The 21,450-nt window shown below is 43.5% G+C and overlaps 2 protein-coding genes and 1 long non-coding RNA gene across 7 annotated transcripts; 1 reads left to right on the forward strand and 2 right to left on the reverse strand.

Annotated features, from left to right (window-relative positions):
* Positions 1–2,499: 2,499 nt before the first annotated feature.
* On the reverse strand, positions 2,500–13,533 carry LOC100845794. Its single transcript, XM_024458270.1, has 17 exons — positions 13,302–13,533; positions 12,725–12,959; positions 12,252–12,600; positions 11,292–11,456; positions 10,649–10,789; positions 10,161–10,415; positions 9,860–9,997; positions 9,479–9,778; positions 9,327–9,351; positions 9,179–9,294; positions 7,643–8,552; positions 7,470–7,558; positions 6,672–6,776; positions 6,327–6,581; positions 4,396–5,109; positions 4,069–4,295; positions 2,500–3,629 (listed from the first exon to the last, which is right to left on the reverse strand). The coding sequence occupies exons 3-16, from the start codon at positions 12,282–12,284 to the stop codon at positions 4,110–4,112; spliced, it is 3,432 nt and encodes a 1,143-aa protein (XP_024314038.1). The 5' UTR covers positions 12,285–12,600; positions 12,725–12,959; positions 13,302–13,533; the 3' UTR covers positions 2,500–3,629; positions 4,069–4,109.
* A 541-nt stretch (positions 13,534–14,074) lies between these two features.
* Positions 14,075–17,210, forward strand: LOC112270565. The gene is made up of 2 exons (XR_002962823.1): positions 14,075–14,582; positions 16,272–17,210. It is a non-coding gene; the product is annotated as an uncharacterized LOC112270565 (long non-coding RNA).
* Positions 17,211–18,351: 1,141 nt separating this feature from the next.
* On the reverse strand, positions 18,352–20,869 carry LOC112270564 (probable phospholipid-transporting ATPase 11). 5 transcript variants are annotated; one of them, XM_024458267.1, is made up of 6 exons: positions 20,493–20,869; positions 20,263–20,369; positions 19,541–20,197; positions 19,317–19,424; positions 19,108–19,204; positions 18,352–18,846 (listed from the first exon to the last, which is right to left on the reverse strand). In XM_024458267.1, the coding sequence occupies exons 3-6, from the start codon at positions 19,645–19,647 to the stop codon at positions 18,742–18,744; spliced, it is 417 nt and encodes a 138-aa protein (XP_024314035.1). In that variant the 5' UTR covers positions 19,648–20,197; positions 20,263–20,369; positions 20,493–20,869; the 3' UTR covers positions 18,352–18,741. The 5 variants fall into 5 exon arrangements, with proteins under 5 accessions (XP_024314035.1, XP_024314037.1, XP_024314034.1 ...); XM_024458269.1 differs by having other exon boundaries at positions 19,541–19,938; positions 20,044–20,369; XM_024458266.1 differs by having other exon boundaries at positions 19,541–19,948; positions 20,044–20,369.
* Positions 20,870–21,450: the final 581 nt, after the last annotated feature.

A 21,450-nucleotide genomic window follows, 5' to 3' on the forward strand; every position in this document is an offset into this window, starting at 1 on the left:
GTCTGGTCCCACGCTCGCCGATTTCGTCTCGCTCGAGAAGGACGGTGCCGCCCGCTCCGTCGCAGACGCGACCACCTCCAAATCCCTCGTGGCGCTCGACGCTCGCGACCCGCCGTCCCCTTGCGCCTCGCCGAGCCCTCCGAAACGCTCTCCCCCACCATCCCAGAGGCCGAATCCGTCGCGAATCAGGGAGCTCTTCGTCGGATCAGAGAGCACCTTGTACGCGTGATTGACGAGGCGGAGCGCCAAATCAGTGCTGGGCTAGGCTCGCGCGGGTCAGAGCGGACACGGCGGCGGCGTGCGCGGGTCTCAGAGCGAAGGCGACGGCGGCACGGCAGGTCAGAACGGAGGCGGCGGCGGCGCGACGGGTCAGAGCGGAGGCGGGAGCGGCGCGCGTGGGTCATAGCGGCGGCGGCGGCCCGTGCGGGCGACGGCAGAGCAGTGCAGGAGTTGGGAAGACGAGAGGCGCGAGGGAGCTCCGGTATCCAAGGCGTCAAGGCGATGGCGGCGTTCGGTCTGCGGCGAAGGGACGGAGCTCGTGCGGTCGGCGCGAGGAAAGGGAGGTCTCGGAAGAGGCTGTCGTCGGCAGCAAGCGCTTAGTGACGGACGACGTCGTGGCGGGGAAACTCCGAGGCGATGCTGCTTCGGGTGAGGGCACCGACGGCGGCGCGAAGGCGGGGCGCTGCTCCTGGAGGCGACTCGGGGAGTGGGGAGGAAGTCTGAACCTCGAAGGTGATGGGGAGGGAAGTGGGCAGCGATTTCTCCACCACCACAAAGCGCATCTCCTAATTCCGTCGAACCAAATCGGCAGCATAGCTTCCCACCATCCAAGTCCGGCCGCGGCATAGGGAGGGTGAGATCCGGGCAGGCCGTCCCGGCGTGCACGGCTTGATGCTCTCAGTCGTGGCATCGCCTGTTCCCCCTAACAGCACGGCAGGGCGGAGCAGTGCAGCAGCAGGAGGGGGCTGGAGCGGCGGGAGGCGAGGGCGGCCGTGCGCGCGGGCCTGCAGAGCGGGGGCCGCATGATTGGGCGTGCGGAGGCGAAGGCGGCTCGAGCGGAGGAGACGACTCGGTCCGAGTCAAATAGCCCACCAGACATGTGGTCCCGCCTCGTCAGATTCGGGGTTAGACGTTAAGAGCGAGCAGCTAATTAAATCAGGTGATTTTAGTAACAAAAGGTATACTGGTATACCTACGTGAAACTCTAGCCTTAAATCAGGTGATTTTAGTAGCAATGTGATGGTTTTTCGGTTTTCTAAATTTATTTACTCAAGAAAAGAAAACAAAGTTTTTTAAATTTATTTACTCAAGAAAAGAAAACAAAGTACTACAACGACTTCGTTGATGCTAAATTAATTGTGATTGTACTATTCTTGTCTACATCCACGAAGGATATGCCACACTAAGATTGTTTCTTGGAGTATTCTTTTCTTAAAGCCCTGTGGAAAAATTGGAGCACGGCTCCTTTGCCTTTCACGCAGAAAGACGACATTTGTTGATAAGTTTGAGGTTTTTGACATCTTCCGTCTAAAAACGACTTGTTTACAAATATTACTCTCTTCTAGGAGGTAAAGCTCCTATCACTTGCTCGAAAGAAAACTATAACAACGAATATCTGATTTAATTTTTTTTTCACCAATCAACCCGTCTGCAAGAACAAATTGACACACCGTGCCTTGTTCCATATTCATGTGTCCGATGAAGAGGGCGATGCATAGAGGTGTGTTCTTAAAGGGTTTCCTCCGTCGAAGTTTTATCCTGCAACCGTCGTTTGCCATCACCAATTTTGCGTGAGGTTCATGAGGAAAAGTGGGAGTGGAAGCGGAAACAAAGACCTTCGTACAAACAAGGGTCGCAGGAGAAATGTCCCTTCATGCAAATACTTCCTCCATGAACAAAAGGGAGAAATTTTTAAATGAGGTTTTTTCTTTTCGAGGAAGTTAAAAGAGGTACATTGTGTAGGTTGTTCTTTAAATTTATATGTTCGCACATATACTCAGTGGCCAAATCGCAACCAGTGAGATGCTGAAGTCTGCAACTTGAGCGAGTACCGGAATTAGTGAAACCAAACCAAACAAGCACCTGCACCGGACCGCTCTTATTGCATCGCATGAGACAGACAACAACCGCTGCTGCTGCTGCTGGCTGATGCACCAACATCAGCAGCATATCTGGCTCAAAAAAATATCTCCAAACTGCCAAAACCAGGCCAGATGCCGCTGGCTGATGCACCAACATCAGCGGCATATCCAGCTCGAACAAATCTCTCCAGAGTCCCCAAACCAGACCAGATCAGACCAAACTCAAGCTGGACTGGGAAATTTCGCCAGCAGAAATATACTACCGTTTGCACGGCAAAAAAAAATGATACGATAACACGGCAGCAGCAGCAGGAAACAGCTTCATGCATGCCTGCTTGCCGCCAGAGTGAAGGAACATCATCCATCAGACAACCAAGGTATGCTCTAACATGCCGGTCACAGACCCAACAATGCATAATTGAAAACAAGGTAAACCAAACTAAGCAGGTGCAGCAACAGCACATCAGCTATGTATAGTTTGTACCACCGCATGTCAAGAGTAAGAGTCACATGCATGTACAGGTAATGTAAACCAACAAGTCAATACAAGCCAGATTTTCAAGATGCGCAAAAAAAATAGAGGTTTAGGTAGGCAGTTGCTGCACACGGACCAAGTAGTAACAACGTGCAAATCGGTTCTCGCTGCTGTTCACCGTTGTCGCTGTCGTCGGACAGGCACATGACTGGTGGATGGTCCCTGGCCTGTGCCTGCAGAACTGCTAGTCATACCCAGCCTAGCTGGCAGATGCGCATTCGGTAATGCCGATTGGGAGCCGGGTTGATTGACACGACCAGCTATTCGAGCACCAGCATGCCAGCTTCCTGGTGCTGCATTCAGCGGATATGCGGTGCTGCCCAAGACTATGTTGGGATCTGATGATTGCTGGGTGGCTACCATGAAAGTAGGATTTGAACTAGATGACCGCAAAATGTTGGCCATGGACGAATCTCGCCGACCATATGGTAGCGAGGATGCTGCTGGGAGAGCTGGGTGTAACCGTGAAGCTGATGATATTGTATGGTGGTGAACCGAACTTGAAGTCATAGAGGTCAATATGCCACCTGCTTGCCGACTTGTCGCTCCCATAATACCAGCGCCATACTGTTCCTCCGCTGGAGTAGCAGAGAGGTGCTGCTGGTTTGCGAGAGTGGCCACATATGGTGGTCGCATACCGAATTGCTGGAGATGAGGTGTGGCAGCATGTAGTTGTGCTCCGATGGATCCGTAGCTCGTCATCATAGAAGGTGGTGACATTGTTCTATAGAGATTGCCGGGTAAGATTGGTTGTGGTTGGACAATACGTGGTTGTGCTACAAAGCTGCCACGTGGCACAGATGCTGGAACAAAATGTGACGACGTGCTGGCTCCATAGAGATTGCTAGGTATAGTTGGTTGTGGTTGGATAGTCTGTGACGATGATAGTTGAGCCACCAATGAAGGTCGGACATAGGGTCTTGCTGGTTGTAGAATGTCTACTGACGAAATAACTGGTGACACTGAGGTTTGAGTGGCTGAAGAAGAGTCAAGCTGCTGCTCCATTACTCCACCTGCATTACACAAGGAAAAAACAAACCATTACTCGCATGATCCAAAGATTTGAGCAAACTAACTAAGTGTAACAGATCCTGCATCTAAGTTTTCCTTTGGTTTTCAGGGAAAAGAAGTGAGTAGAGATAGAGGAATGGCACTTCCTGGTCCTTATAGATCTGCATGCATCATCAGTTGGTTCACTATACAAAACGACCAAATATATAGCACAGAAGGTGCTGGCATATTGATGAATCAGGAAAGAACAATATGCTCCATCTTATAGATTAATCAAGACAAAAAAGGTAGATTGTCACATATCTGCATGAAGAACAGATTATCTAACGGCGATCAAGCTCTCAGCTACTGATTGGAAAGGAAAAAAAAAGGCTAGCTACATGCCCAGAAAATTATTTTGGAAATCAAATTGAGTGATACTAGCGATGGTGAGATGGATACCTTGAGATGCAGATGATGGTTTGGAAATCATTGGAAAGTTCTCAGCTACTGATTGGTTTAAAAAAAACTTTCCTGTAGATATCATCAAGCTCCTTCTTGCCCTGGAGAAAAGTGTTTTTTTCTTCTAGTACCAATGAGCCATACTTCGAATTTACCTTGTCAGTTTCTTCTTTTTTGCCAAAGACCTTGCCAATTTCTTGGTTGTACTCTTCTAGAAGCCGTGATCTCTGTTCAAGATGTGCAGCCAAGGAAGAAAATGAAAACTCTCACAAGTAGCACATGCAATTTGCAGTAAAAGAAAAGTAGACAAAATAAAAACAAGCAAACCTTCTGTTCATGGTCTTTACTAAGCAAAGTGTGCTGATGCTTTAACCAGTCCAGCAGTTCATTTTCCATCCTTGGCTTTTTAGACACTGATGTTGTGACTGGAGAGAGTTGGGTGGGCTGCCCAGGACGAGGTGCCAAATTTGGCAGAAAAGCTTCCTGTCTCCTTTCTTCAGAGCGTGTTCTTTCATGTGGGACCTGTTGCTTTGTGGTTGATGAGCGCATTTCAGGCTGCAAACCTTGGGCTGACGTGGTGCCCAACACATCAGATCCTGCTTCTGCAGGTGGATCCTGCATTGAGACTGATGGTTGTATTTCGGCCTGCAGATCATGAGCTCTCACCACATCAGACGTGTGTGCTGATTCTACTCCTGGATGTGGATCTAGTGAAGGTTCTACACTTTGATGAACGGGAATACTTTCAGATGGAATATCCTGCATTGAGGTCGATGGTTGAATTTCAGGCTGCAAATCCTGAGCTGCCACGGCACCCAAGATACCTGCTCCTTCTGCTTCTGCCGGTTGATCGTCCCGCGTTGGGATTGAAGAAGCTAAAATTGGTAACTCCAAGCAGACTTGGTCCGCGTAAAGAGTGCCATCATTACTTGCACTAACTCTCTTAACAACAGAAATTGTACCTCCCAGCAACATACTTGGATTAGCAATATTATCCCTCTCAGCATGTTCAGTATTTCTACACTCACCAGTTAGAGATTCCTGAAATAAAAAATTAAAGGTGTCTGTGATCAGTTGCCTGGCATCACTCAAGCAGATACAGCAACAGAGAACACATAAATATGACAAGTACAATTACAAGAGGAAACACAAAAAAGCTAAGCCTTAAGCACCAGTGAAGTATGAAAGATGAAAATGACCACCATGTGCAAGTTCTGAAAGCTGCAATATAAATATTAGCTGTGTCAACGAACACATCTTTGAAGTGCTCTTTGACAAATGAAATAGATACTTGCTCAAAAAGAATGTGTTCTTCTAAAGACAGCATATCTCACCGTCAAAGTGTCAATGCCTAGAGCACAGACGGTAGTTCATGCTTGAAAAAAAGTTGATAACTAAGAATCTAAAACCGAGCTATCTTGCTGGGGTTGCTCCATGCTAATTGTGGGTAGGACGAGTTGTTCTAGTACTCCCTTCGTTCCATAATATAAGGCACGCACGCATTTCAAGGTTTTGCTTTGACCACCAATTAGACTAACATAATGTGAATTATGTGTTATAAAAATTATACCACTAGATTCATATCTGAAAGAAGTTTCCGATGATATAATTTTAATAATACATAATTCATATTTTCTTGGTCTAATTGATGGTCAAAGTTAGATCTCAAAATGCGTGGGCGCCTTATATTATGGAACGGAGGGAGTAGTTTTTAATTGTGTTCCTTGGGGAGGGAGCACACCAGAGAGCTATAGAATGCCGCGTGCTTGAAGGCTTGCGGCCTGGTGGTACCTTGGTGGAGATAGATTAGTAAGGGAAGCTGAACAGAAAAGGGGGAGAGATGAATGCTCAGCCGGGGGGGAAGGTAGACGCGAGGATGAGAATTTTATTATTTGGTTATTCGGAAGTAGTATCTTCATCCACCTAAACAGGGGTGCATCTAACAAGCTTGGCTAGAGATAAGATGGCAATTAACTAAATGGCAAGTTATTGAAATTCCAAAATCCTGTCTGTGCACCATAAGCTGCTGCCACAATAGCCCCCACCTTGGTTGTGGTGTGCCATGGGTGTGGAATGATGAGATGCATAGACCCAAAGGTTCAAAATAAGGCAGCTTCAGGTTAACTGTTGCCAAATGTTGGAATTAAAGCACAAGTTGATATCAGAACATAGTTGTGATGTATGGTAAGTCCAGAAAAGAGAAACTTATAATACAATATGATTGGCAGAAATGCATTTCAAAATTAGCAAGACAATACCTGACCAATTGAATCATCATTTGCAGGAATAACACTTGATGAACAACCAGCTCTTGGTAAACCAATGCCATCAGAACTACAACGGATGCTGCTTTCACCAGCTCTACGTGGAAACATTTTCTTCAGGATCCTCAATTTTCCATACATAAATGCTATAAGCCCTTCATTGCACTCATTTCTCAAGAATTGTTCAGCAAGGGCGAGTGACTCTTTCTGATCTAACTGATGCTTGAGAAAAGAAGCAGCACGCCAACACTGAAGCAAATAGTTAAAGAAGATTATCATATCTCACAAATACAAATACGAAAAGCAAAAACATAACAATTTTGTGTATGTCTTTCTTACCAAGGCTATGTTGAATGCGTGCAACATACCCACTGGCTCTGATAAAACTAGATGATTTTTCAACATATAATTAAGAAATTGTTCGGCCATAACTCTTACGTTATCCTGCAATCGTGAATTATACAAGACACTTGTTAGATCAGGTAAGCATGAAGAAGCGGTTGGAGAACAAAGCAAAAAGATAGTTTTATGAATAGTAAGATTAGTAAACAAATGCAAGAGGCATGTAATACAATCCAAAGAACAATTATCAACAACTGTTGTCCATATGCAAGTACCAAAACGCTATTTTAACACATCCTTTCTACTTCAGGCTACTATTTTCCCTAATCCAGTCCTCGAACAGGCATATTTAACAGCTCTCAAGGATGTGCCAGAATTGAACCGTTAATACTTGAAGCTCTCCTACAGCACAAGTTTTACCTTTGTAGAGGTGAGAGTGACAGAAACTTCAAATATTGACTCTTGAGTGAGTGTTTTAAGGCAATATTGACTCTTGAGTTGTGACTTTTGTAAGACTTGATGGTTAGTGTTGACTCATAGCATAGCTGACATATTAGATCTGGTTACCAGTTACTCCCTCAGTCCATGAATAACTACACCTCTAAATTTTTGTCAAGGTCTTACTCCAATTAGGCCGAACATGGAGCCCCACTAAGGTGTAGTCGTGGGCAGTCACTACTAAAAAATTTAAGCGAACATAGATATTGGCAGCCCTAATCTTCTGATTGCGCATCCTGCCAATAGCGAGTCAGAATGAAAAACAAAGAGAAAGTGAAAAGACTAAGAAATGCATACCGGCAATTGTAGCACCTTTATTACTTCTGACAGCTCTTGCTTAAGTTTCGCGTGGAGATTGTTCGGTGTGCCCATCAGTTTTCTCACCCCTTTAGAACAAAAAAAATTCTATCAGAAGAATGTATATGCCTATTTGCAGCAGAAGTGTACTCTCGTTACAATTGATCACATACCTAAATTTTGTTCTGTGTCATCAAGTAGTTGAGGAGCAAGGCTTGATATAGCGTGATTTCCGTCAATCTTTATACGCTTCCTTCTGGCTTCACCAGCTTCTTCAGCAGGAACGTTGGCTGGCTCTTCCCTATTCTTTAACGTTCTACAGCTTGATTGAGATGTCTCAGACATATAGCTCCAACAAGGGGATTTCCCATCCAGTATATGTAACCAAAATTTCGATGGATCTCCATCCACTGAAGGGATTCTCTCCTTTTCCCCTATTAGAGTAATGTTTCTTGAATAATCATCCCCACTCATATTAGCTCTTGATATGGCCGTGCTATTTATTTTGTTGTTGTCTTCAGCATTTGTGGGTAATCTCGTTACAAACTCTGAAATTACTGTATCCATTAATTTTGTGTCCCTTTCAGAACTTTTACTTGCATAGTTGTCTTGCTGAAGCTCATCCAGCGTAGTGAAGAGAAATGATGGACCCCATCTGATCAAGGAATGGCTTAAACTACACGTTATATCCTGGATGTTGGTAATGGGTATGCCCTCCTTTGCAAGCACAAGCCTCTTCTCCTCTATCGTGAAAGGAGTGTATAAGCGAAAAATGCTCGCATATTTAAATTGAGACTCTATTTTGATTCTTTGAAGAGCCTTCAGATCATTCAGTGGGTTCCAGTCACTATTATATATGATGATGGCATCAATAGATGATAGCTCAATGTTTGAGAGGCATGAACGACTTTCAATCAGAAAAACAAATCTCCCTTTAGACTTGTCATTGAACATATCAACTGCAGCCTTTTTACTTGAAATTGCTGAACTATCTTCAACACGTTCATATGACTCTCGGCCAAATCTGTGATGCACAACACCTTCCAAAATATCACCTATTGGGTTTCCAGCTGCTCCACCAGACTGCCATTGTAGCCAAAAAATGAACTGAGAAAACTTTAAGGCGTGTTCTCAAAGTCACAAATTTCAAAAAGTCATGACAACAATGATGAATACTTCAGGTAACATGTTCGTACCAAAAGTAAAGTGGGGCTTATATGCCAGCAAGAGATTATCACATTAAATGTCTTTGCATTGTTAATTAATTGCTAACATAAATTCTTCTGCACGTCATGGTAACACCATGTTCACTCATGTAAATACACCTAACATGAATAGCATCTTGGTATTTTATGTAAATGCACCTAACAGAAATGTATGGCCAGCAGTGTTCTAAAAACGGAGGTCATATGGATTAAAAAGGAGCAGGCGAGGTGCCTATACCTGTTATCATATAATCACCGGTTGGGCCCCCTAATTGGACCTGTCAGGGCCATATACAGTACAGTACTAGGTTATAACCAAACGAATAACATACAGAATTCTTTTGAACATTAACCGGTCTATTACTGACTACCATCAGTCTTTCTAGCATAGGCCGGATGTAACATTATTTGTACAACATGGAACAACTACAGAGATCAAAGATAGAGTAAATTACAGCACACATAGGTCATAAGTAAAAAAGGGTAATGCCATGAGTATCCCACCTGAAAAAGAATAATGACTCTTAACCTGTTGTTCCTTATCTCTTTAAGCATATTTTCAAGCAGCAGCAGCTTGCCACATGAGTGCACTCTGGCATCTATAGTTCCAGTTCGAGCATCTATAGTTCAGTTCGATTGTGGTTGAGTTCACCAACAAGGCATGGGTCATCACAACACTGTAACAAAACAATAAGAACAGATCAAAGCCAGCAAATTTGTCAATAACTTTGCAGAAGAAGAAAGGTACATGTACAGAATAAATATAGACAATCATGCGAGCGTGAATCGTTTAAATTTGCACACCTTTGAGAGAGACATAAGAATGTGGCAATGAGCTCCAATGCTATCTGTTTCCGTCTGCGACTGGAGGGTAGATGAATTTGCAAGAAGTACGGAGCAATATATCCCTAGCTGCAGTCGTGCAAAGTTTGCATGAACCCAGTACTCCAAATATTTTAATGGATCTGATTGCCGCTCATACGCAATATGACCTCTGAATTTTGTTTCTGACATAAGAACGGCATCAGTAGTGTCAGCGTAATTGTCATTTTCTTGCTCTCCAGTAAGGAAAGGTAGCAGTTTCATGTACTCTGAGAGCTTATCCTGCAAAATAACAAGATTTGGTTTGGCTTATTTATTTATGGTACAATAGTAACCTCGCAGACAAGAGCTATCGTTACGCACCTTGATTGGGGAGCTCAAAAGAAACAATCTAAAATCAGCAGAAAGTTTCTTCAGTTGTTCAAGATATGTTGAAGCAGAGTTTTGATAACAATCAACTATGATTGCCTCCCAACCGATGCGCGCTATAGGTTGAATATCCTGTGCCATGGCAGAAAGATCAAATAAAAAATATAAGCTTTTAAGAGATGAGCTAGGGGTGCAGTGATGACTACACTAATATGATATGGGTGCAATCTATGTGTTCTTAATAGATAAGCACCATTTGCTTGCTAAAACTAGCAATGAGATACTTAGTACTTACCTCTAAGATAGCATCAGGATGGGATAAGAGAACTTGCAACATAGTACAGCCTCTGTTATCATAGAATTCCAAATCTTGGATTGATTTGAGCTTGTCTTTCCCCCCACCATACATAACAACATTGATAAATGGTGCCAAGTTATTGAACTGATCCTCCCATAAGGATAGAGAAGGAGGAGGAGTGACAATTAGGAAAGGTTTGCAGACTTCAGGCCATACAGACATTGTGAATAAGACGGTCTTTGTTACACGCTCCTGCATGATACATGGATAAAACACAGTGTCCTTTTCAGGTTGTGAGGAGTTAAAAATTAACATGGTACAGCTGCAAAAGATGTACTTATAGAAGTACAATGTACATCCATGTAAAGTAAGTATTAGAACATCTCACAGTGCCAGTAGACCAAAGTACTAGCAAGTAACAAACAAGAATGTAGGTGGAAAACTGGAATAGCATGACACTGCCAAGCTACTGTCATAGTTCCTACCTTATCATCGACAAGAACACCACCATGAGATCTGTACCAGAACTCCCGAAGGTGATTGATAGAACACAAATGATCATGGTCAAAATCAAGATGGCACCCAACTGGTAATCTCTGAAGTTTCTGAAATGGGCTTTGCTTAACCTGTAGAGACAAGCAATTGTATATAAGGAAAGCATTAGCCATAAGCAAATATACAAACTGTATTTCAGAACAAAAATAGCAGTTTCACAAAAATGCATAGGTTCCAAGCACACAAGTATAACTAACACGTTACAAAGATAAGAGAGATAATTTAATGTCAATGTCCTGATAGCTCAATAAAGGTAGGCAAAAAGTGTGGAAAGATAATACAGTGCAGTTAATGTGCAGACCAGTTAGCCAATTTTAGTTTTCAAAGTATTGGTGGCTTGTACGATCACTCTCTTGAACAGCAAAGCAATCTGCATATTATACACAACCTAGAAAACTGATGTTATTTCTACGAAGTTCCTTACTTTCACACAATGGAGTAACATACTAACATGTAGGCAGCCTGAATATCAAAGTGGCCAGGCTATACAGCCTATCACAAAGATGCAACTCATGTCATGCATGAACTACATAGTATTAGGAGTACAAGATATAGCATTAATCCCTGACACACCTTTGCTTTCTTGGGAATAGAGAATTGTTTTGCAGCTTCGAAGCGGTTCTCGGGTCGGGCTCGACGAGAGCAAAACATCTCCGATACGCAAATCGGAGAAGGGGTTGTTAGCACACCCAACAATTCCGTTCGGGGCTCACGAACACGGCGACTCTGATTCACCAACTGTAGTATGCAAAAAAAAATTGTCTCTTATCAAAATAAAAATAGTTGTTTTTGAGGAGGGAGGAGGGGGCGGGAGCGGCGGCGCAGGGGGGGGGGGGGGGGGCGGGGGCAAAACACAATGCCAAAACCCTAAGTAAGAAAGGAAAATCTATCCAGCTGGATTCAGCCCAGGAGTGGAACATGACCCTGTGGTCACCCTATCAGCCCACCAAGCCCATTACAGCAAAACAGTAACGTTTAGTTTTTAAATGCATAAAAATGCCAAAAACCTAACAAAAGGAAAATGTATCCCGGCTGGGTCAGCCCAGGAGTGGAACAAGACCCTGTGTTCACCCTATCAGCCCACCAGCATGTTACAGCAAAACACTACGTGTGGTACAAATTTAAATGCAAAAATGGCAAAACCCTAAATAACAAAAGGATAATATATTCAGGCAGCCCAGCAGGTCCACTAGGGAGTGAAACATGACCCTGTGCTCACCCTATCAGCCCACCAGCGCATTACACATATCTAGTTCCACCATACATAATGCCTTAAAACTAGTTCTCTTATCATTTTCAGTTCAGGAATAAATTAGCAGGTTAAACTTTGGACACTTTTTGGTAGTTAATTTTAGCATGTCAGTTGGGATCTCGGGCATTAAGAAAAGCTGCAGTCCTCAAGATAACAGTTCCGTAAGATTTGGCAGCATAGAAGTAAAAATAGAATTCAGCATAGAAGATTTGGCTTCATTTCCATGACTATCTTTTCTATGAATTAGTAAGAGCACCTATGTCGATAAAAAATGAACTTACAGAAGAGTTTGGAGTTCCGCAAGCAACACGCATGTTGGAGTTACCATCTGTTTCATCAGATGGGGTCACCTTGAACTGTCTTGAAACTCAAGCTTCTTTCAGAATGCTAATGGACTCACCATCTCCAAGCATATTTCGGGCTAAGATCATATCAAAGAGCAAATGTTGAACCCCCACCCTTGGATGCATAAAAATGGGAAAGCACGTAATGGAAGGGATAAGAGAGTAAATGTATGAAACAAAATTGCCAAAATAATTAAATATTTGTAAAGTATAGTTGAAGAGTGGTATATTTTCTTACTAAATAGGAGAGTTTGGAACACTTCGTACTGATGGTATACAACTTTCTCTGCAAAATTGCAAGGCTGAGACAGGGTCAACATGGATTCGAAATGCATGCCCAATTGTTCAGTATCAAAGAAGCGGCAAAAGCTGACTTGAGAACAACAATACTTGAATGACAAAAAAAGCACCTTGCAGGACCTCCAGAAGCAGGCGTACGAGGTTGGTTGCCAGGAGGCGCCGGCGGGAAGTGGGCAGCAACACCCACAGCGGCCATTCGCAGAGGTTTCTCGTCGCCAGCGAACGAGGCTGAGGGGCTTCCAGAAGAAGCAGGCGCATGGAGATGCATTGCTGGGTACCACGTTTCCCTCTGCCGTGCTGCTCCCATCTCTCGGCTCCTCTAGGCGGGGATTCTCCATTTCGACTCTGCCATCATTCATCCAACAAACATTCCTCATCGATCGCAACTCAGCAATCAACCCGAAACCAAAAACCCCACATACCAAAGAAAAACACCGCCCATCTATCCACACACAGTCACATCACACGAGCGCGGCGGTGAGACAAAACCTCCCAAATCCGCAGGGGGGGAATCGGCCAAGACACCGAACCCTAAGCTCCCGAGCATTTCCCCTCCCGGAAATGCGCGGGGGACTTTTCGCCAAAAAAAAAAAAGGAAATGCGCGGGGGACGCGTGCGCCAACCAGCCCGCAGAAGAGAAGACCGCCGCGATGAAGGGGATGGGAGACGGTGGCTGGGGTAAAGTACCTTCGGCGGGGCGCAAGGAATGCAGCGGCGGAAAAAAAAATCGGGGAGGCTAGATTTTTCGGGGATCGGAAGGTGGGACGGGAGGAGCGCGCGGGATGGTAGCCGGGGTCTTGAGCTTGCTCTCTCTTGTCTACGGTTCTGCCGGACAGAAGCACGACGAGACGTCGTTGTTACTGGACTCTCTGTCCCCCTGCTGGCTGGGCCGTCCGTCACAAGCCGAACAAACAAAGAGTCAAAGAGACACACAAAGGTCCCAATTTGGTTAAATTTAATTTGTTTTTCTCAAAAAAGATGACTTTTGGTTTATAAGACAAAAAAGCATTTATTTATGTGCGTTTGACGGGATATTTATGTGCGTTTGACGGGATAATAGAAGCTGGAGGGTACTGGGACGGACTTTTTTCCCCTATCTGTTTTTCCCCCTATGTAACAATGTTATATACTCCGTATGTTCCAGTGAGAACGCTGGACATAAATTAGCAGCATTTTTCTGAATCCATGGATAGCCACTTCGTCTCTATCTTTATCTCTATCTCTACTTCTCTATCTCTGCTACTTATAAAGGCACCAATATATTCATCCCAACGTCCACCCAACTAAACGTATACGGACAAATAATAACCCCACAATCAGCCTAACAAAACATGAATTACTTGCTAAACGAGTGCATTTAGTGATTAACTATTGAGGCTGAAATTCCACCCGCAGGAAAATCTTTCAGCCCACTCCGAACCGTTTTTCTTCTTTTCTCCTCACCCGTACAGCCTCCAACTCCGCGATCTCCTTCCCTTCGCTGCGGCCGCCGCCGCCTCCCACCCCCACAGCCCTCCTCTGCCCCAACACCCAGCGGCCGCCGAAGCCTCCTCCACCCCACGGCCCTCCTTTATCCCGCCTCTGTCTGGCTCGCCCCTGGTCGCCGCGATCTCCTTCCCTTCTCTGCGGCCGCCGCCACCTCCCACCACCGCGGCCATCCTCTGCCCCGCCACCCAGCGGCCGCCGACGCCTCATCCACCCCACGACCCTCCTCTGTCCGACTCGCCGCTCGCCCGCCGCCGCCGCCGCGATCTCCACCTACGATCCGCGCACGCCGTCGGAGGCACGCGATGAGGAGGCTGCCGACGCTGCCTCCTCCCCTCCGAGGCCCTCCTCTGACCCGCCTCCCACCAGGCCCTCCGGCCCTGCCTCTGCCCGCCACGCCCGTTTGCCAGCCGTCACCGGCGATCTCCACCTGCGATCCATGGCCGCCGTTAGAGTCTCCCGGGTCCTCAATTCCGTGACACCGTGAGTTCCCATTATGTGTCAGTCTATAATTTCAACGAATTTTCGAAGAGATACATATAATGGTAGGCTTTGCTTCTGAAATTGCCTCTGAAATTCGTTTCGGTGTGATGCCATCCCGACGGAATTTTTAGGCTTTGCTTCATCGCTGATTCTGCGTTTGATTCCATAAATCATTTGTTATTGCTTGTCCGTGAGTCTCAGATTTGGTGGTTGTGATTTCTCTTCCTTGCGCTGTCTTGTTATCTCTGTTTTAATGCTGCCTTTAATTTAGTAGTAGTTCACAATTGATTACTTGCAACTATATAATTCGATTCGGTTTACTTGGGCATGGATGGCATGGATGATGATTGAAAATAGAATAATTTGCTATAGTTCATATGATGATTAAAAATAGAATAAGATTTTACCTTATGTTTCTCTGAATTTTGGTTGAATTGATTCTGTGTATATCATAGATGATTTAGTAGTCCCCAATGTCATGGATAGTTTATTTGAATTCTCCTCAATTCATTTGCAGTTACTGAATATATTTATCTTTGATTTTGTCGAGAAGTGAAGTCGTATAAATTCTGCCTTTAGGTGGCAACTGCACCTGCCTTACCATATACTGCTCTAATTAGAGACATTTAACTGAAACCATTGCCTGACGCACACTCCCACTTTACCATAAAGTATTTCATTTTAAATTTCTGATGATTTCTCTTGTTTGAAAAAGACACCGGATAAGAAGTGGTAGAACCCTGCAAGCATGGTGATGTTTTACCCAGAAGGATGGCAAATTCAGAAATACTGCGTATTTGATCAAAGGAAGCATGCCTTAGACTGCTGTCCTGTTTTCTGGCTTGCTTGCAATGTACTCTCTCCGTTCCATAATTCTTGTCTCAAATTTGCTCAAAAATGGATGTATCTATTCCTAAAAAGCGTCTAGATACATGTAATATTTCGATAAGAATTATGGAACGGAGAGAGTACAAACATTTGCACCAATTTTCTTTTCTGGGTCATTTTCTCATGATATAGCAGTGAAGGGTTAGGGTCCTTTGTAGGGTCATTTTGGTAGAGAATCAGTTTGTTTCCCATATGAATCTTTTTATTCATGGAAGAGCAAACAGAAGTTGAAAGTTTACAACAAGAGGGTCGCTTTTCAAAGGATATTAAGGATTTTGATCATGTCCTGTTCATGGAAGAAAAGTGTGATTTTTTCTTGAAGTGCAAATTATAATGTGACCGTCATAAGGACGTTCATGTCCTGTTCAATGGAAGATCACATATGGGTGTTGGGGGCAAATAACAGTCCTGTGCATGTGACCGTTCTGAACTTTTTAACACTGAACTTTTCAACACTAAATTAAACCGTATGGGTGTTCTGGGAAAAGAATAGTCCAATTTTAATGTTTTTCTTACAACATTAATAGCAGTATATGGGTGTTCTGGGCAAAGAATAGTCCAATTTTAATTTTTTTGTTACAACATTAATAGCAGTATATATGGCTTAATTGTTATTTTTTCTTACATTGCTTTTATATGGAAAATTTTATGGGCACACGTCGGCCGCACCTTCCCTTCTTAACCATCGACGCACTGAATAATATCCACAATATTCTCTGTTAGGTTATTATTGTTTGAACTTTGAAGTAGAGCAGCAAAATGCAGAGGATATGAACCTCCTTATGATGGTTAATTTTTCAGGTCCTGGAACAATAATTGATCAAGTATGTATAGAATTCACCATTCTGCATGCTTCGTATAGAAATAAGGTGCAATATCCTATTTGTATTCATTGACATTCTTTTGTTATAACGGTCCAAACCTACGACACATCATCCAAGTCACAATATTTATCGTCATATTGTTTGTATTGACCTGATGATTATATTCTTCTTAAAGTTGAAATCTACTCAAGCTAAAGTTGATTTGAATGAGGTGCAGATGTGTTGTTTCAATTTTGTGCAATTGAAGTTTGTTTGTGTCACGTCCGACTCATGTTCGCGTGGTTTTCCGGTGAAGATGCATCTGAAGCTTCAGTTTTGTGTTTGTATAATTAAATTAGCATTTGTAATTAGGTGACTGATCAATGGAGAAATTCTTTGCTCTCAGCGCAGAGTAAGAAACAACAAGCACAAAGGAGCGGCTCTTGGAAGAGCTGGTTGGGCTATGTGCTCTACCTTCTCCACAGTTCATTTCAGAAATCATTGGTTTCAGATTCTTTAGGTTCTTTTTTCTCCAAATAGTGAGCAGGTTTGCACCAGGCTCTCACTTCACTCTTGGAAAGAAACTTGGAATTGGTAGCCCACTGTTGGGAATATAGAAATATACATGTTGTATTCACGGTGAGAAGAATTGGATCGAAGTTTGATGTTGCTGCGTGCAAGGATTTTCAGTTTCTGAGATGCTTTCTCTTCTAGCGTTTTGTTTCATGGTGCACCAGATTGTAGTGATTAGGCCTCATGTTCTTTTTTCTCCAAATAGTGAGCAGGATGACTATGAAGTTATTCGGAAAGCTGGGAGAGGCAAATACAGTGAAGTCCTTGAGTGAATCAATGGTAACAATAGTTAGAAATGTGTTATTAAGATACAATAATGAGAAATGTTATTAAGAGCTTCAGTAGCGATTTGAGAGAACAAAAATGTTTGGCCTCGAGATTTTTTATCCTTGCAGCATAATATAAGTTTTACTCCCAGTGGGTACTGTTATTGAATAGATATTTTTTTACTTTGACCATCTTATTCCAAGCAAGTTCAACCTGTTGCTTATACATTTCTATAACATGCCATCCAGTGATGTGTTAATTCTCTGCTTCTATGAGCAGGCCAAAGCTAGCTGTTCATTTCTTTAGGTAAGCCCATAGTTCTTTCTGGAGCTTAAGGAGAAGTTCTTGTCCTTCCGAGGGAAAAGAGGGCACAGCAAAACAAATTCTTCTATATAGTATCCTTGTCTGTTACTATTAATAAAATCAAAATTGTTGATGAAGACGGGAGCATGGGCAGGAGTATCACCGGGGAGCAGGCAAGCCGCGCATCCATCCGTGCTAGCTCACCTATGGTTCATCTTAGCAACGGAACTATGTAAATGTGGTAACATACATGAAAATATGTAAATATTAGCCTAACAAATTATGCCATAGGCATGCTAACTAATTTTAAACAGAGAGAGAGAGAGAGGGAAAGACTGAAAGAATATGCAAATAGGAAAGGGGAAAGACAGGTGGCTGGCGGGGCCGGGTGGACAGGAGAGATCTTGGAAGGGTGTAACGGAGAACGGGGGGAGATGCGAGAGATTGAGGAAGTTCGGGGGTGGCCCCCAATGGAGGGGAACGAGGGAGGTTGTGTGGAGGGGGGAGGGCGGAATAGAGGGGAGGGAGGTGGCATGAGAGAGCCGGGCATTGGGAAACCGGTGTGGCTGTAGTGTTGTGGACTCAAAAAGAGAATGAGGCTTCACATGAGATGTGAGGGTGGGGGCAACTGGGCGAGAGAAGAACAGGGGAGGGTGGGGGCGAGATCTTGTAGACGGTCATGTGCCTTTTACATGTTACACTTCATAACGCACTGGACGGAAGATAATATAATATCTTGTGCATGCTTACTAGTAATGGCAGTGCAGTAGATTGTTTTAAAAAATAGTGTGTAACATGGAACTACTCCGTATATGTTTATGTAACCTTCTATTGATCCGGTTTGTGCTCTACATGTATATCTTCTCAAAAGGAACTGAAACTAATAGTATCACCCATCTTCAATTCCAGCCTCAAACATTTCTTGCACAAATAAGGATAATTAACACCAAAATCTCACCGACGTGTTTCCTTGGATCAAAACAAAGCCTCTGTGGGTATAATGGACTCAGAATACAATACAGTTCCATGAAAACATAATATAAAAATGACCATTTAGTCTACAATTTATTAGAAGTAGCCAAGCAATTGTTGTAGCTAAAAACTTCAAAACATGCAAAGTATTGCAGAAGGGAACATTACTAACTGACAAGGATACTTTGGAAAGTTAATTAAGGGAGTTAAAACTCGTAAGGAGTCACGGAATTACACAACTGCTACAAAACTACTTTCAAGGAAGCGATATCATTTTGTAGCAAATAAAGGCCTCATGCTTACTGATTATGGAGCTTGTAGATTCGGCATGCCTTCAAATGGCATTTTATTGGTCAATAACTCCCACAGGACGATGCTGAAGATGTACACATCCACTTTATTTGTGTAGTGCTTTTTCTCACCGCGTCGAAGCATGACGGACTGACAGTGCTGTATAACTGCAACAAAATGCTATGAGTCAGGTTTTATTATCACACAGATCAGTGCTACAGCATCAGATTTTTGTATATTCTGAAACCATGATACTCTTAAAACTATATCCAGCAAATTGGGCATACATATCGAAGTATAGGTTTAGGCTGAAGCATAAATCACAATTTGGCTGAGATATTTAATGAGACATTTTATTTTGGCTTCAGTTGATAATTTAGTAATTTAGTAATATTAAGTAGCTATGGCAAAAAAGTGTGATTTCCGACCTCTGGGGCCATCCATCTGTATGTCCCAGTTTCGGCTGTCATCATTTCAGTCACAGCTTCCTCTCGTGCAAGTCCAAAATCAGTAAGCTTCAGCTTCCTACCGTTTGTAGTAAGCAGCAAATTACAAAATAGGCAATAATTCAGTGACAAAAGCAATATAATTATTTTCCGCGGGCGGATGGAAAAAAACAATATAATCATTTATTCACCTTTGCAACGAATGTTTCTCTCCACTTTTCTCCAATGCAAGGACGTCAGGTGCTTCCAGGGTGATGATTATCTGTGTCATCCCTTGTCTGAGTAGGCTACATGCAAAGCTGAAGATGAAGAACAAGAATCAGAAAAGGAAATAGCCAATTTGTACTTCTTAACTTCTTTAGAACAATAGCCAGTTGTACTAAAAGATCCTTGATCATTGAAATACAATATTTACCCGATATTTATAGCTGTCTCCATTTTGTCACCCGTCAGCACCCATGTCTTAATTCCTGCTTGTGCAAGCTTGTCAATGCATTCTGGCACCTGAATATAAATGCACATGCTCACAAGTGCCCTTTCTGGAGCTTGTCTTCAGCAGCAGTAACACCAAGAAGAAGCAAATCCTGCTAGATGTTGTCAGAAGCCTCCTCAAGTTTTTCATCTTTGTCAGCACTTCCAGATATTTTGGCAGTGTGGAATTTTTCAGCAAATTTCTGATATTCTTTCTCATCCAAGACACGGTATGCAAGAACCAAGGTTCTTAGACCAGAAATCAGAATACTTATTTTTGTGCCTTTTAGTCTCTTCCTCAAATTTTCTTCCAATTGGTGCAAGCCTCTGAACATCACGCTACTGACATTGACTTGGAGAAGACAGATAAGAAAACATCGGCATTGACATAAGCTCCATAGTTATTTGTGAGAAGATACAGAAATTTAGAACAAATGAAGTAATTACCTATCAGCACCCTTTGCTAAACAGCAATATCCTTCGCTCTGGTTCCCTTACTACCACGGGTGGACTCAGTACTTACCTATGAGATCTACTTTGTGTTCTACACTCTCCCTTGCACTGGATTGGAGTTAACTGGATTTCTCCTGCCTTAATTTATCTGTTGTAACATGCCAATTCTTAATCTCAGACGATCTGGCAATTTATTCCATGTAACTGGATTACCTTGATATGTGTAGTTGTTCTTGTACATAGATCACTTGAAGAAATTCTAAAAAATCCTTTGGTATTTCTTTAGATGAAACATGATCTTTACTACATCAGAGGTTCGTCTGCCAATATTTGCAAAATAAAGGAATTGATGAACAGTCAATCTAACGGGAAAAAAAATGCAACCAAAGGGTTCACAGCCATAGCAGCTGTAACAGGAACTTGCTTCCACAGAAGATGCCAACCTGCGTTAGCCAAAAAATCGGAGGAGGCCGGGGAGGAACACGTCGTCGCCGTTGTTGCCTCCGACGTCGACCCTCCCTCCGCAGCGGTCGGCGGCATGGCTCCCTCCCTCACCGGCGCGGACGGCCCGGGGTCTGGTCGGACGAGGCCGGAGAGGAGGGCAGCTTGGCGCGCGCGGCTGGGACGCGGCAGCGGGTGCCGCGGCTGTTGATGGGGGTGGTGAGGAGAGGAGACGGCGGCGGGGGATGGCTCGGCTGGAGATAGGAGTGCAGAGGGGAGCACGCAACTGGTGGACGAACGGCGGTGGAGCTCGGGAGGCGGGAGAGAGAGCAGAGGGGAGAGGTGGCGAGGGAGAGTTCGGTCGGTCGGGAGTCGACGTGGCATATCTCGTCCCTGTCGGCCTCCCTTCTTTTTTATTTTTGTCCTCACCATTTCCCTGTACAAATTGGATGGGTTTGTCTAAATTCTTGACTCAAATTTGCCTAAATATGAATATATCTATTCTTAAAAAACGTCTAGATACATGTAATATTTCGACAACAATTTAGGATCGGAGAGAGTATTAAATTCTCTCGTGATAATTCACATTTGTTCATGTAATGAGTCTTTAACACGTGGTTCAATAGGACAAGTGGACAAAGTTTGGCTAAGTTTTGCATAAATGGAGACTTCTTATTCTCTTCACACATTTGGGAAAGAAAAAAGAGATGTAGACCATTTTTGGATAAACGGTGTTTTCATTGGGCTGTGTTTTTGTCGTAGAACCCCAAATGGACAACTGAGAAGGACATTGGAGATGCCCTCAAATGATGGTCTAAACAAAATGTTAAAAGCCAAAATCACATAAATATGATTATTTTTTATCTTATATAAACCAAAAGTCAAAACTCAAAAGCACACAAGTTAAACCTAACGAAACAGCACTAAAGGCTCCGGATCGTGTGCTGGGAACCAAACCAA

Source organism: Brachypodium distachyon, chromosome 2 (assembly GCF_000005505.3).
Source record: "Brachypodium distachyon strain Bd21 chromosome 2, Brachypodium_distachyon_v3.0, whole genome shotgun sequence".
Taxonomy (NCBI): Eukaryota; Viridiplantae; Streptophyta; class Magnoliopsida; order Poales; family Poaceae; genus Brachypodium; species Brachypodium distachyon.